The sequence below is a fragment of the Rhea americana genome, unplaced genomic scaffold, assembly GCF_003343005.1.
Source record: "Rhea americana isolate MKP2758 unplaced genomic scaffold, rheAme1 scaffold_157, whole genome shotgun sequence".
NCBI lineage: Eukaryota > Metazoa > Chordata > Aves > Rheiformes > Rheidae > Rhea > Rhea americana.
In genome coordinates this window covers 1,875,052-1,891,441 of record NW_028185672.1, presented here as the reverse complement: position 1 = coordinate 1,891,441, position 16,390 = coordinate 1,875,052, and the positions used below count along the sequence as shown (strand labels likewise).

At 37.1% G+C, this 16,390-nt stretch overlaps 1 protein-coding gene across 1 annotated transcript in view; it reads right to left on the bottom strand.

Moving 5' to 3' along the window:
• Nucleotides 1-16,390, bottom strand: part of GRID2 (glutamate ionotropic receptor delta type subunit 2) — a 689,884-nt gene that overhangs the window by 199,843 nt on the left and 473,651 nt on the right. The window contains exons 7-8 of the mRNA XM_085299928.1: nucleotides 11,463-11,624; nucleotides 4,827-4,946 (exon numbers count right to left, since the gene is read on the bottom strand). Coding sequence (XP_085156054.1) covers nucleotides 4,827-4,946; nucleotides 11,463-11,624 — 282 coding nt within the window. The remainder of the gene's footprint in view (nucleotides 1-4,826; nucleotides 4,947-11,462; nucleotides 11,625-16,390) is intronic.

Genomic DNA, 16,390 nt, shown 5'->3' with positions numbered 1-16,390 from the left:
CAGTGAGCTAAGTTTATCTTTTCTATCAACACCAAAGGCAAAGCTTTCAGACATGGCAACATCTCTTTTCAACTCACTAAAAAATACACCATCAATAATGTCTCTGTAAATTGCAAGTATATCTTTCACAGTCACATCATAAATTGCATGTCAGCCTTTAGAAACTGCTGAAACAGATCACAGCTTACAGTACTAAGTGCTGGTTTTTTAATTCACATGACAGAGCTCTACCTTTGATGATGATCACAGAGGGAAGAGGTGAACCTATCATTTACCTCATCTCAAGTAGCTAACCACAAARCTACCCAAGAAGAAAAATACTTTGACCACTCTTAGTTATTAAATAGTGGTAGTTCACTGGTGCCAGCAGAGCTGTCTAACTTCTCTTTTTACCTAATAAAGCAGAAGGGAATAAGAATTTAAAAGATGTTACAGAATGATTTTTAGCTTCGTAAGAAGAGAGGGCAGCTTTCCCACGAGGGAATCCAAACATGCAGGTGTAACGTATGCCACTTCTTGATGCATAAGAAAAACTGAAATACCTGATAACAAACCAATGCAGCTACTGTAATCAACAATTATTCTCAGATAAAGTGGAAGGAGTAGCAATTCTTTCACTAGAGCGAAAACAATAAATTTTTCACTCTAAACAATAAAATTCTTTATTCACATCCACATGAAATACTTGGAGCTAGGAATATCTGATTAAATATTATATATTATGTTTTATATGTTCATGTATTTTGTATTTTCATATGTTATCATACCACATAATATAAAATACATACTACTCCCTTCTTAAGGTAATCAAAATAAAAGCGTTTTGGAAAGAGTCACTAAATGACCAAGTCCTAAAATCCTATGGGACAAACCTCAAGGGCTTGATGTTTCTGCAGGACTCAACTTGTCGCCTGGTTTTGCCCAGCTCCAAAGCTCACCCTGCGGATCTGCGCTCCCACRGGCCAGCCTTCCTGACAGCCCTGGCTCAATGCTCCGAGGCACTTTTAAGTGAGCTGCCTGTGCAGGAGGCTCTGACACAGGTACCGTGATGAAGAGTGAGGCGGGTGAGAGCCTGGCATCTTGTCTCTTCTCCCCATGGGAAGTGAATGACAGAAACCGTTGAGAAAAGAGAAGGTGGGTAGGTGGGTGCGTGGGTGTATGGTAACAGTGGCCTATGGATGGAAAAAAACGCAGCGTGTTCTCAAAACAGCCATACGCAGTAAGAAAATCACTGGTGGCAGCAGGAAAAAAAGTCTTCTGCAACTTAAAGCTGTAACTCCAAACCTTTGAGGACAAATTCATTCTGAATTACAAAGGACTTTGGAAGAAACATGAAAATCACCCTATTTCTGCAGTGCTGTTTTCTATACCACTAAGATATAAAGCAGTACTCCTCTGAGCAATCAATTCCCCTTTGTTTGTTTATTTGTTTGTGGGACGCTTATTCGGAGGAACGGTAGCTTTTATTTCAACAGTACTGATAAACTACTTCACTGAAATTTAAATGTCAAAGAATACATACTCAAATGTCAAATACCAACAGACAAATGCCAACAGAGAAATGTCAGAAATACTCCCTTGCCTCCTCCTGAATATATCTATATCTGCACAAACCCCGGCCACAACATGATATGTAAAAGCCAGTTTTTCTGCAGTCCCTTTGGGACAGCAACACCACCAAGTGTCAATAAACTCAGTGTCTGGCAACGATCTGGCTGTATTACTCCAACGTACTCAGCTTAAGCCACTTGTTGCCTGCAAGGAGTTGGAGAGCAGTGATGTCAGAACCTAAAATGTCTGGAGGAAAATAGCGCAAAGATAAAGAATTTGCACTTTAGGCAATTGTGCTACTCAATTTGCTAATTCCACACTAGGTGAAGGCCCGCTGATGCAGTGCACTTCCACATGAATACTCCRACTTTCTAGTTGTAACAGGAGCCTACGAAAGCTGCAGCAGAGACTTACACACAGTAGTTCCTGGTAGGTACATGGCTTTATTTGGCCAATTAAAACACACAAATACGCTCAGAAAGTTCCTTGATTTTTTTTTCTGATTGGTTCCTTTTTTAAAATCTTAGGAATATAAACCTGTGAATATAGATGAACTTTTCAGAAGTACCTGAATGACTCAGGAACCCAAACAGCAGTGATTTTAAGCAGAATCTGGACTCTTGAGAAATTGAGTGCTTTTTAAAATTTTACTTGCTTTAATTAAATCAATTGATTATTCCTTATGGGGAAAAAAAAAATCTTTACACCCTTGACTTGGCATGAACTTTTCATCCCAATGACTTCAATGGGTCTTTTGTCATGATTTCACCCTTCATTATCTCCTAGGAAAGTACTTGGAAACATGTTAATTAAAGGTGATGCATTTGTTTAGAAATTTCAGTCTCTAATTGCAGCTGTTTCCACTAGAGTTGAGAAATAAAAATAGTTAGGTAGATCTTGGTTCTTAGGACCACTAAATGCATGAAAATTTGAAGTGCACTTCAAATTAGTGTTGCTAACAAAATTTAACTGACTTCTGTAATTATTGTGATTTGCTGCCAACACTAGTGGCTCATAAACYATAAAGTAAAACTTAATCAAAGTTAAAATATGTGAACTTTATTCAAAAGAGTAAAACCAACACCTGGCAGTTTCATTGGAATTTTTTTTTCCTAAGTGTTTTAGATCCCTGGATTGAATTTTAACTGCATYTATGACTTTCAGCGTAAATATCATRCTTTTTTAAAATCCACTTACTATTCAATTATAAAAAAATAATATAACTAGAATTATTTTTACTTGCTAGGGTTTTCTCTGAATCACTGAACGCTGTTTAGAAAAAAAAATGGAACAGATTAAGTCTGTTCAGCTCTGGAGAGTTCCTTCTTTTTAACCACATTCAGTGAATCACAGAAAACTCTAAGRATAGATATCTAGAGCATGGCATTCAAAAGGAAAGTTTTCTTATACTCTATATACACTCTTAAATGKCCATCTCACCAAACAGGTTAAAAAAAAGCAAKCAAACAAACAAAAAAATGTACTTTCAGTATATTATTCTTTTTTAAACTTGCTTTTATTCTGAGTAGGGTCTTGTGGCAGTGGACTTCATGATCTAATTGCATTCTGTGCAAAACTATTTTCTTTGATGAATTTCAAATCTATTTTCTTTCAAAGCCATCTCTTTGTCCTTGTACTATGATAAAGGGCAAACAGGAAGGTTCAAAAAGCCTGTCTGTAATATTTCATTGCTTTGTACACCTGCATGCCCACACCCACACTCATTAGTATCTTATTTCAACTATACCACAGTTAAATTTTCACTATAAATTTAAATTATACTATAAGAAAAGAGAGAGAAAAGCTCCATAATCTTTCCGTATTTGTTAATTTCCTAGACTTTTCTGCTGGTCTCTTCTCTCCCTCTTCCATCATTTTGTAATATGGGGAGAACAGAACCGAATKCTGCACTTAGGCAGTCACCCAGACAGGCCTGGAGTCAAAAAACAGCCAAAGCCTATCAATTAAATTMAATGAAGACATACAAATTTGTCTTAGGAAAGAGTAGTTAGTTGCTCTAAAAAAATAAATAGCTCCTAAATGCATAGCATGAAAAATAAATCAAGTCCAAATATGCCAAAACAGACTCAATTTATAGGTGAGGGAATAAAGTCTCAGCCAGCACTGTGGTCGCCTAAAGGCTTTCCAATGCACATGTCCAAATATCAACAAGATCCAGCCCTGTTTAGCTTCTGAAGCATCTGGCAAGATCTCTGCTCGAGGTGATGTAGGTATAGGCACTTGTGCACATTCAGTTATTGATAACAGATGATAAAACAGAGCTCAAAACAGCAGGAATGGAGTAACAGTTCTAATGGAAAGCAGGGAAAAAACTTGAGGAGTTTAGAGACWCTTAACACCTTCCTACATAGTCTCTCTCTCTTCTTTTGGAGCACTCATCTGTTACCACAGAAGGTATGCAGCCAAATGACACACTTCATCACATAGTGACACTGACACATGGAACCAGTTTACATATATTAGAATAGCCTTCTCTATCAATTGTTTGGAGACAACCACTTCAGGTTCCTCACTTATGAGAATTATCCTCARTATTATCTTACAGGAGATTTGTCTTTGAATTGCTGGATGAGAGGTGCTCCTGAAAAAGTCTACTAGTCTTCTGTTGTTCTCAAAGGCACTTTGTGATTTTTGCTACTGTTACATCTCAGAAAGTTGCCAACACTGAGCTAAAGATATAYTTCATAAATAGAGATTTGCTTCCACCATTCTTCATACAGGACTTACCTTTATTTTCATAGAGTATGTAGCAGAATCCAAATACCAAGATACTTATCTTGGAGAATGTATGTAATTTCCCCAAATAATCTAAATCCAAGTATTTAGAGTGTGTCTGGCAGCTGAGGAACTAACGTCACACCTGCTACGCAGAAGCTTGTTTCTATTAAAGCATCTCATACTTGTTGAAAGTAAGAGATCACAGTAATTTTGTCTACTTGAGTTTCCAATAATTTTCTGTTTCTGCAACTATGAATTCTGCATTTAACTACTGGAGCATCGAGTGTAAATCTGGRTACTCTACACGTGTTTTAATGTAAAATCTGTTATTTTGGAAATATAGTTGCAGTTGTTACAAACGAACAGCCTTCACTGGTCTCCTGGACAGCCTACCAGCAGGTTAACATATTGTGTATTACGAACAACACCTTGATCAACACTAGTTACTGCAAGACTCTTTGCAATAAAAAATGGAGTTAAAAAGAAAAGTCAGTATTAAAAAAAAAAATCTCTTGTTTAAGTACAYGTAGCCTCACCTTACGGATACCTCTGCCAAGATCTTCTCCATAATTGGTCCCCAGAATTTCAAAGTGAACATTGGGATTCCCCCCATTTTCTGCAAATTCGAGCTCTCCAGTCAAGCCATTTACTCCACCCTAGCAGAAAAAAAGAGAATGGATAGAAAATGCAGAAGCAGTCAACTACAATATATTTATTTTTTTAACCAAATTATTTGCATACTATGCAAAATACATACGTAACTACAAGAATTAGGATAGTTTTCCAGAGATTGCATTTACCTAAAAATTCAGAATCCAAAATTGTTCCTGTATCATTTATGTTTTTCACTGATTAATCAAACAAATTCAACAATGCTAAGCAGATGTAAAACAAGCAACAGTCTCTACTTTCAGCATTTTTGCCCTCCCATTTTTGTCCTTTGTCCTATCAGCACATATCTATATGCATGAAACTCTAGCCCCACTGAAAAAAAAAATGAGAGTTTTGCAACTGATTTCAGGGGAATCAAAAAAGAAGGATAAATATATAAAATAAATTACAAAAATAGTAGTTCATTTCTTCAAYATGTGATCAGCAGAAAAGATTAGGGGCTTGCCTAGAAGAATAGAGAGATGTGTCTGTTTTCCTCCACAAGTCTTCTAGTACTAAGAATTCTCAAGATATACAACAATGTAGTAGTCTTCAAGCTTACTTTTACTTTTTTAATTTTAGGTGAAGGTGGTGAAAATGGCAAAAAGGAAAGAGTGAATATTTACTATAAAGAATCAGAGCTGGAAAGGTACACCTGCCACAGCAATATTCTAAGTTTATTCTAGGGTTAATTCAACATGACACACAATTCAGCTTTGTACATGAACTGTGATGACTTGGAACTGTAAAAACCAACAAGGCCAAATTAAATGCTTTCAGTGAAAATCTTATGCCTTAGAAAAATCACTCAGCTTTTAGATTCAGGAAAAAATAGACATTTAATCAATTTTATTCGAAAAAAATTTGAAAACTATTTTAAATATGCATAGAACAATTTCTATCTCTGGTGTAAACTATATATAATAAATGCATAGCTGTCCTTCAAAACAAAAGATGAGACTTTTGTGGTTCTGATTGCTTTTTCAATTAGAGTTTGATTATTTGAATTGAAAAACTGCAAGATAAAGTCTTGCCATATGAAGTACCTAACTAAGCACATGATTCTTGCTGAATCATGATTTAAAAAAACTACATTCTTTCATCTTCTGTTTTGAGAAAAAATGTATAAGAACACAAAATTTGCATTGCCAGTATAGATTAGTATGAACTAAAGAAAGTATTATCCTTTTATAAAGCATTAATAAAGATTGTAATAAAAATAAGGAAATTGCTCAGAAATGCACCTTAAAAACTTATTAGGGACTAGTATTGTCATGAAAACATTTTCTACATAAATATTTTGTGATGCACCATTTTCAATTAAAAATAAGAAAATTCCTTTGCATGTATGTATTTTTAACCTCTTGTATCATCTTTACTTTTCAGATGAGGCATTAGAATAAAACAGAAAACGGTAACCTGCTGAGTAAGGGTATGTCTCCAGGATCTTTTGCAGAAAGACTCCAGGTCATTCCACCCTCAGTGAGAGCCAGCCAGCCAATTTTAATACATGTCACTACAGCTGGCATAACAGTAAGGTTACTGATTAGYCTGTGCACAGTTCTGTAAAAATCACACCTTCGTGGCTTTTACACTGGAGCTGGCACAACCTCTGGTTGGTTCAGAGGGCAGGTAGAGCTTTTGCCTCGTTCCCTGGTAACTTAAATTTCACTGCATCCTATTCACTGACCAGAAGTAAAAACCTGCTGTGCACACCTTTCTCCTCATGCAGTCTCGTCTGGCTTTTAATTAGGCCAGGATTTCGTGGTACGCATGGGGGTAGTAATGCCTGCAAAGCGCCATCAACACACAAGGCTGGGGCTCCACGCCGGACCCCAAAAGCCTCAGGCTGGCTGATCTGCCCTCCCTGGGGGCACACGCTGTGCCCAGTCCTACACGGCTCTGACCCSTCATCGTATATTGCCATATCATAGAGCATTACACGTTGCCTATATCACCTCCTAAGACATCTTCCCCCATATGCAAGTCCAGCTGTYCTACGGATTAAAGTAAAGCCTTGAGTGAAGATGTTTTAAATTGGGGACTTCTATCTGAAAAACTGAAGTGGTTTGGTTTTCCGACTTTTGAGTGCTCCTAATGACTTGAGGGATACGAAGATACAATGTTGTCTAAAACGCAAATGATTTTTGACATGGCAAATTCAAAAATTTAGTTCTTCTTTATAACATTTGTCCTTATTTGAGCAAATATGATCAAAACAATTATGTGAAGAAAGATTTAACATCAGTAACATCTGAAGGAATAAAATCTGCTTTCTGAGAAAAACTCAAATTCTTTGGATATACGTCATACCTAAGATCACGTACAGGGCAACAGATTTAACCATCATATTTTGAAATGGAATATCTAAAGAAAAACCATTGCGTAACTTTATTTACCTTGACTTTTAAATGGCTGCTATGGTTGGGACAAGACACATACTAAGTCTGTTAGCTATGTTTTTTTTTCCTATCTCAAATTCAGCAGTATCCACAACAATTTTTTCTTATTACTTATTTCTTCTTATTCTCCTATTTATTATTATTATTACTTAATTATTCCTATTACTGTGGTAATTTTCTCATGCTTTGAAAACTTCTTGTGTATCTCTGATTAGAGCTCACTTTCATAGACTAGGTACGTCTGCACATTGTGTAACAGGAGCTCAGATTAGATGGGAACACTCCTGGCTTGGAAAGGGAAGAGGCAGAAAGACAAAACAGTGAAGAACCACACATTTAATAAAAATAATAATAATAAAATCTGATATAAAACTTCTTAGAGGCACCAGCTGACCCCACCTGGGACCTTCCTTGTCGCCCCAGCCGAGCTGGGCGATGGGGATGCCCATCTGGACCCGGCTACCATCCCCAGGCCACCTTGCTTGCCTTGGCTTGGTGTAGTAGTCCAGGTAACTCTGGTATTTGCGAGCTCTTGCTGCCCTGTGCGGTGTTTCCTCTGGCAGGTGTACTTGCTTTATTGCTTATGGCTCACAGAGCGGGGAAGCATATTGCCTGGTAAGAGCTTCGTGACAGTGCTACAATTTTTCTGCATAGTCTCTGCACTACATGGATCTCTCTAAAACATTTATTTGATTTATCGCATAGTGGAAGGAGACCACGGAGGAAATGGCCATCCACGACAGTTACTGATCCAGTAACTTCCTGACGAAGTTTTTCCGAGTTATCTCACTGTTAATTAAAATAATGGTAACAGTCCGAAATTTTTCATTCAGTTCAACTTCCTCATAGAAACAGTACTATTTAGGAGAAAAGGAAGACAGATTTATCATCTACTTGCTAAAATTCCTCCAGGATCGAGCCATAACCATGCAATTTCCTGACACGTTTAAAACAGAAGAGTGAAATGTCGGTAGTTAGGACAAAAACGTTTTACTTATTTTTCTGATCACTGCTCTGGGCTTTGCAGAACTATTATAAAGCTTAGAGTATAATGGTTAGAGTCTACTTGAGTGTTGTCGAAACTAGCAAGATAAACTACAGTTTATAAGGGCTTTGGCACTACTAYACTGTAAGTAAGCCCCCGAACTAACTGCTGTTTACCCAGCAGGCAGGACCTCACATGGGAACATCAGCTTGCCAAGCATCAGTCATAAAATATTTCACTGTTCCCCACTGCTCCTTTCCAAATTACCTTTTTTTTTCAAAATACAGTTATGCTGAGATACTAGCTATTTTGCAATTAAGGAAAAAAATCTGTGGCTTTAAGCGGAAAAAATCCTGAAAGCATTGAATAWAAGTATTTCATATTGTATTCTTCAACAATGTTTTCAATATCAAATTTGCTCAGTTTACAACTCAAAACAGCATTTTCAGCTGCCAGCAAGGAAATCTATTATCTAGAAAACAATTTGATATCTGTTTCATACAACACCACTGAACATCACTCACAATAATTCTGAGATCAGAACTAGTTGACAATTCTGTCCATGATTCACGGAACAGCATAAGGTACAGCTCATTTTCTACATAGAAATGGGCTCTATGCTGCCACTAGCACTAAAGATTTGCTGCTTTTCAGTGAGGTAAACAAATGAGACTGGGAAGAGATCAGGTAGCATGAAAAAAAATACATGCAATATTTGTTGTCATTTTTTTGAGTTTTTCCTCCATATAATCACATTTATTCTCAAGCTATTCAGGATGATTACTTTTTCTAACAGTAGAACTGTTTTCCAATAATATTTATTTCTTTCACTGTAAAGTAGCTTTACTGAGAAATAAACAACCGGACTTGTGTTCGGGGATAGTTCCTACTGAAAGAGTGAATTTAGAACTAATTGCTGAAGCCGGCCAAATTCATTAGTTTGACTGCATTTCCTGATGAATTTAATTATTCAGGTCCAGAATGGATAGGAACAGATATTAATTTGTATTAACATTAGTGGTCTTGGAAGGATTTTTAGGCCGTGTCCAATCAGCTGAATTCACATAGAAAAACAACTTTTGGAGTCATTTGTAAAAATAATGACCTAGTGTTCAACAATGAAAAATAACGAAGGACAGTAGAAGATGATTCAGATAGGTATTTTGTTATTTCAAGAAACATTTGAAGCTCTGCAAGTTTCATGTGCTCCTGCCTTCTTGAATGCCAACCAGTTTCTTGGTTATCTTGGCTCTCTTCACATTTCAGGATAAAGCATTGCCAAATTTATCTTCAACACTGCACAGCTCTTCTGTGAATGGTCACAAGAGGAGTTTCTTTTATTAATTTATACCACCTTAGAAGGTGGGAAACACAAGAAGATAAACTGCATATGCTAGCTAGGATGATGTGCAAAGAATGCAATAAACTCTATGGTTGAGATGCAAGACGACAAGACGGTGGTAAGCAGCAGTGTAAAGGATGCTCTGAGGAGAACAGGATCAGTCGCCTGTTCCTTAACATTCCTTAAATGTTTACGACGAAAAATAGTCAGCAGTCCATTTCATAGTGGAGTGCTTCAAACCTAAATTTAGAGATGTCAGCAGGGCTAACGGAATTTGCTTGAAACCTCCAGCTCAGAAAAGAAACTCTAATTCTAATGTGGAAGTAGGCATTCTGACTTTTCCAGCTCAGGCAGCTCCACTTGGATTTAAGCAGGAATAGCCTTTAGTTTATTAACAGAAAAGTATGCAATAGTGTTTACAAAAGGCAATTTGATAAGAAAGCCCCAGAATCAGCCTTGGCTTAATATAGCCTGAATTATACGGGACTGGAAAATGTGCATTGGAAGTTGCTCTGATAGGTTAAGCACAATACACTTTAAAGTTGCTGAAATCCATATCCTGCACTGAAATAAGAAATGTGTCCTAGATTTGCCCTGCAGTCGCACAATATTAGAAATGGAAACTGGGGACAGCTTTTGGAGAAAGTCTTGAGCTGCTCTGCTGGAGCTAATGCAGCTTGGTCCCAAGACTGGGAAAAARATGAACAGCATTCAAAGGAGCCATTGAAGTCCTTACATCTTGCCTGCATCATTTCTAGTGTAGTTAAAGGCCTAACACAGAACAGCAACTTCTTGAAACATTGTACTTTAAATTATTTTTATGTTCTTTTAATGAAAGTCTTAAATAAAGCACTTCTTAAAAAAAAAAAAAAACTACCATGTCTTTTTGTATTTACAATGCATACTCTGGCAGAGCTTTAAATACAAGTATACTTTACCAGAAAGCACATTAAGACAAATGAGAAGGCAGTTTTATGAGAGACATCAACAACATAAGGATACTGAATGGACCAAATGGAATAATTCATGAGGAGATAGGTAAACTATCAAGCTATGCATATTTTGACTAAATACTGACCTGGAAGGCTGTAATAATTGTCTCTAAGTATGTGGCAGCTGTAAACATCATGAAAGAASGGGAATAACTTGTAAAAATATCATTAAATCCTGAAGAGGAGGAAAAACTACTTGAGCATGAGCAAGCATGGTTAAGGTATGAAATAATATTCACAGGGAAGTAGTGAGTGCTCCATCTATCAAGCTCAGCATTAGACAAAACAGTCTACCACAGGGAACAGTTTTCCAATGGCAGGATATGGACTGGATCACTTAATATAGCTTTCCTTACTCTCATTTCTATTATCCCTACATAAATGTTGACAGCARTGCAACAACACATTTGACAAAATATCAGCTAGGTACAATTGTCCAATCTTTTTTTCTTATATTGAACAATGATCTGTTTATAGAATAAATTACTACAGAAAAAAAATTCTCTGCTTTACCWCCTTAAAGTGTGATACTTTTCCAATGTGATATTATTTGTACTGAAATTTCTGCTAATTTGATAATAAATGGACCTAATTAATTATCTGCAAATATGCTCATTATGACATGGGATAAAAATAAAAATAATTAAAGACTGTTTTCACTCAGAAATTCTAAATATTATCAAAACCACTGCTTTGAATAGACACTGCTGGTACTGGCAAGAATAGTTCAGATCTCAACAGGAAATACCATCTAATGCAACTAACTCAGAAATCACAGATGAAATACAGAAAAAAGGTACCTTCTTGATGGTGTCCAGCATGGATCGTCCTCCTTGCCACGGTTTTGAATTCTTTCTGATGCAGGTCAAGCTGGCCATGCTGTGCCACTTCCTGTCTTCTAGCTTCTTGTGAAAGGCATTTGCCAACAGGAGGACAGTGTCATATATATACAGGTTTGAAATCTGCAAGGATATTAAAATGGGAGCATTAGTACATTACTTGTGGTCTCCTGCCAGTAGCAAGAATTTATCGTATGTTTTGCCTCACACCTAACCTGCTGATAGTTACACAGATTAGTTGGTAATAAGAAGAAACTCTTAAGAGTCAAAAAGTCGTTTCTTTGGCTCTGGTAGTAACAGCAGCTAGGGGCTGTAACACTACATTCAATTTGTAAGGGCAAATTACACATGTGAAGTACAGACAGTCCAATCACTGGCACTGTTCCACTTCCAGGATTTAAAGCCCAACTTGTGAGCTTAGACTGGCTTTCTTTTAAATTKTAAAAAGTTGCAAGGAATTTTCTACTTTTCAGTCACCAGACATTCAGACATCATCAAATTCTATCTGAGTGCACTTCACATAAAAAGAACATTTGTTCTTTTGAAAAATCAAAACTCTGAAATTTAAACACAAATCACTAGAACATGGTTTTTGTTCCCCATTTTTGCAGCTGACGCCCACCAGGGCAACCTTTGGTACAAAGTCTGRCCTGGCAAATCTTTTTTGGTGTGCAGTTCCATGTTGACTATGAAGCTGACAATGTTTCCTGTCAAAGCATCTGGAAATGGCTGTTACATCCCTGCTACATACATACAYATGTCTATGCTTCATGTGGGCACATTTACACACATACAGCATTAGGAAGTTCTAGTTTAAAATTAATGAAAAGAGAGTTGAACTCAAGAAAGGAAAGTAAAATAACATTCATAAATGAGAAGGACCTTTAGGAATATTATTTTTAGATAACCTACCAGTCATTTGAAGCCATTGGGCATGGAGTTATCAAGGTAAACTCAGTTTCCTCAGCTGTAGTGTGAGGGGGCTATGAGCATTTCTAGCCCCTGAAAACAAATTAGTAGGCAGCAATTTGCTAATTGAGGCAGGGTTGTTGGGTTTTTTTCTGTCCATCAGTCATAGACTTGCCAAAAGACGCAGATTTGTGGAATACGTTAACTGCTCTAGCAAGCTCTGCGTAGCAAAGATTTCTCTATAAAGATGGATTACTAAAAACTTTAAAAGAATGTCTATAATAAGAAATTACACCAGCTTTAGGGAGAATGCCCCCATTCTGCCTCTTGAAAACATCCAAAGACTGGGAAAATCCTGCAGTAACTGGGAGCAGGGAGAGGCCAGGAGCAGAGTAATTCTGAAGAGTCTGAAAMGCTGATCTGTAAATCCACACATCACCTTCAAAAACAGAATAGCGTCTCTTCCTGCCCAATTACTCCCTATAATATATGCTGTATTTTATATTTTGATTTTCTTATGTAAACTTTTATGCTGGCTTTGACTATGTCATCTGCAATCTGCTCTGCACAATTCTCACAGAAAGCTTCTGTGACAGACTTCTTTGCTCACTAACATCCAGGAAGGAGTTCATCTGTCTCCCTACCTTGCCAGAATTTCCTCAGGCATTTTGCCTCCTACATTTTACTTAAAGAAATCTAATGGTCTGCTTCTTTCATAAATAATAATAAACGCCTGGGATTTTCCCTACTGTTGCTATAACTCTGTATGGTGAGTACCATAAGCGCAAAAAGTTTCTGATCCTTATTCTTTTTCTTTGAGTGACAATGATCCTGCACTTTCCTTTTTCTGAAATACTGCTCTTTATTCTTACTCAAGCTTTTCCCCCAAGTCCAGTAGTTCTGAATATTATCATTTGAAAATTCTGTTGTTTAACACATGAACTAATTTATTTCTTGCAAGGGCATAGGCCAGGAATCACTGTGAATGACAGGATTAGAAGCATGGATTGAGCACCAGGGTTCAGATTAATGCAGCACTTGAAAAATAATTTGTTTGATTTATCTATGTAGTCCCTAAACCTACAAAGAATTCAGCTAACACTGTATTTTCCCAGAGAAGTCAGCATCAGAGGGACATTTGTTTTGGGGGGAGAGAAGGAATTATGACAATACTGCGATGCAAGCTCATTTTACATAAACCTTCAAAAAAGAAAAGCCTCTAGAGAGCACAGACAATAAGGTCACTAATGAGACTAAATTGGTACATAAAAGGCTACAGATGCCAAGTCATCATTTCCCAACAAAATGACATTGCTCTCAAGGTAGCTTCCGTAACTTAATATCCCACGAACAGAAAACTGTTGTCACAGTTCATAAGGAAGGATGCACTTACTAATCTAAGAGTAATATAGCTGTGCCTTCATCAAGTATTAACAGGGCTCAAGAGTACAGAGTTCAGCAATTATTAAGCATTTCTATTCCTTTACTAATAGTTCAGCTCAACATTAACAGCAATCAGTCACTGATAATACAATGATAAAGACACTGCAATTAATTTCTGCTTCTGAAAATCGCCCTTCCAGGGCTGCAGTTTAAAGTTACTTTACACTTGTGTTCATTTCCCGCCTAAGTTTACCAAGACATTTAATGCATTGCCTGGTATCAGTTACCGATACTCTGTTTATTCCAGGTGTCTCAAACTAATGGCCAGACACTTGCATTAACAAGCAGTATATAACTGAACATGCCTTGTAGATGCAACATTAACTTTAGATATTAACTAACGTTAACCTAAACTAAGATAAATTAACTTTATTAATTTTTGTTAAAGTAATCTGAAGCAAGATATTTAGTAATCAGATTAAGCACATRTGATTAATATGGATTAATTATACTTATTTTCTGTATAATTTGACTAGTGCATTGAGTTTTTAGCCTAAAGGATAATAGCCGTAAGAACAGTAAACGCAGGAAAAGTTAATCCAGCTTTTTACTTCTTTTGCCTTTTGAGAAGGGCCTCCAAAGTGATAGAGGTTGTTTTGGCGAGAACAATTCTATAGACACAATGACAGATCTCCACCAAAATCTTTTCTAGTGTTTTAATTAAGATGCTGAAAAAAATTAATTATTCACATAGCCTTTGGGGGGGTAACTTAGAAAAAAAAAACTCAAAAAATCCACCCTTACAATTTCCAGAGAATATTTCTGATTAGTCACACTTCGATAGCATTAAAAAAAAAAAAAAAAAAAAAAAAACTATTCAGGTTTTCAATTTATAAACTGTTCCAACTTCCCACTGGAATAGAAGTTAATTTATAATATTGTCGGAAAGAACAAAGAAACAGTGAACAAACCCCACAGCTGCTCTAAGGTCTGTGCATCAAGTGAAGACACAGGGGAAGCTGCAACAGACTTTTTCTGCCTTTCATTATTTAGTATTGTCTCATTCTGCTACTAATGAAGTGTAGTTTTCTTGAGGAAAGAGAAAGCACAGCAACTCCATGTTGCAGAGCAGCTAAACCAACCAGACTTCCATCATTTTGCTGTACTGAAAAAATTTTGAAAGCTTTCAATGGGAAGATTACAGCTATCCAAGTAATAGTTTGATCAAGAAACTTAGGTTAAGGCATACAGTCCGCCTAACACGTTCAGTGGAGTTCACCAATTTTTAGGAAACAAGCTGTTCTACAAAATGGTTTGACTTCTAGAAGGTTTTTTCCCCTCCGGAGTCAGTTCAGTCAGGTTTAAATGAAAATAAATTAAAACATGAAGCCTCCCATTAATACAGAATGCTTGTTTTCCATGCTCTCTAGTTAGTAACTCTGTTCAGGAAAACTGCTTTTTGCAGTCTCTAGTGGTTGCATATAATCACACCCTCAGTTTGAACATATTATCCATAGCCGAACAAAGTTCCCTCTAGGGACCACGCTGCCCCAGCAGTGCTGTGCAACCTAAACATTTGTCCCAGTTCCTAAGTAGTCCCTAGAGATAGTCTATGCATTTACTGACCTCGCACAGCCCTGTTTATTTTTAGAGCACTAATAGGATCACAGCGCAAAGCTCTATGGCTGAAGGTTTTTTGCATCRTCGATAGTTGTCTGCTTGCTGCTTTGCGAGCAATTAGCAAGCCAGCGATCCTTAACAACTAACCTGAAACATGGCAAGCCCACCCACGCTTCTCTTGTTTCTTCTTCCCCTCACATGTGTTTCATTTTAATCAAGTATGGACATTCTTTAACATCTTCCTATTTCTCTCCCCTTGCTTTCTCTCGCTCCCTTCTTTCTTTTGGCATCACAAGATCACAGTTTTCCCGAAGACTTCCAGGCATGCTCCTCTAACACCACCGCCAATACACTTCTCTTTCTGTAAGTCAATATACAACCAGCTAGTCATTTGAAAGCAAGAAAGACAGGAAAGGAAAGAGAAAATTAAACAAGTATGAAGATGTGGCAAGATGTCAAAAGTGTCCATTTCACACAGACACATACAGACGTACACACAAAAATCACTAAAGCAGTTTCAGCAATTTCTATCCATGGGAGATCAGAAATATGGAAAGAACATAGAAATGCATGATTTCTGCTCTCTTTGAAAGTCTGTACATACTTTTGTGTGTATCTCATTGACAAGATGTAATATGTTGACTGTTACAAGCCRGTGCCAGGAGGTCAGTGAAATTTGTAATTAACATCCCTAAAAATGTTCCCTCTTTGGAACACAGGCACAAATCTAGATCCTCACACAGGGAGTTTGAAAAAGGCGACGTGGGTGCCTCTCTGGATGGCTTCCCAGTTGTCAACACATCTATGGCTTAGAGAAGCCCAGCGTGCAATTCGTAAGGCATCGGTTATGKGGAAGAACATCTTCACGAGGAAGTAACAAAAAGTAAAATTTAACAGGACAGCAAAACTATTACCCTGCTATTTGGGCCTCGTGTGATTTTCAGCTTTTCTTCAGTAGCTGTGTAACAGGCGAGCCG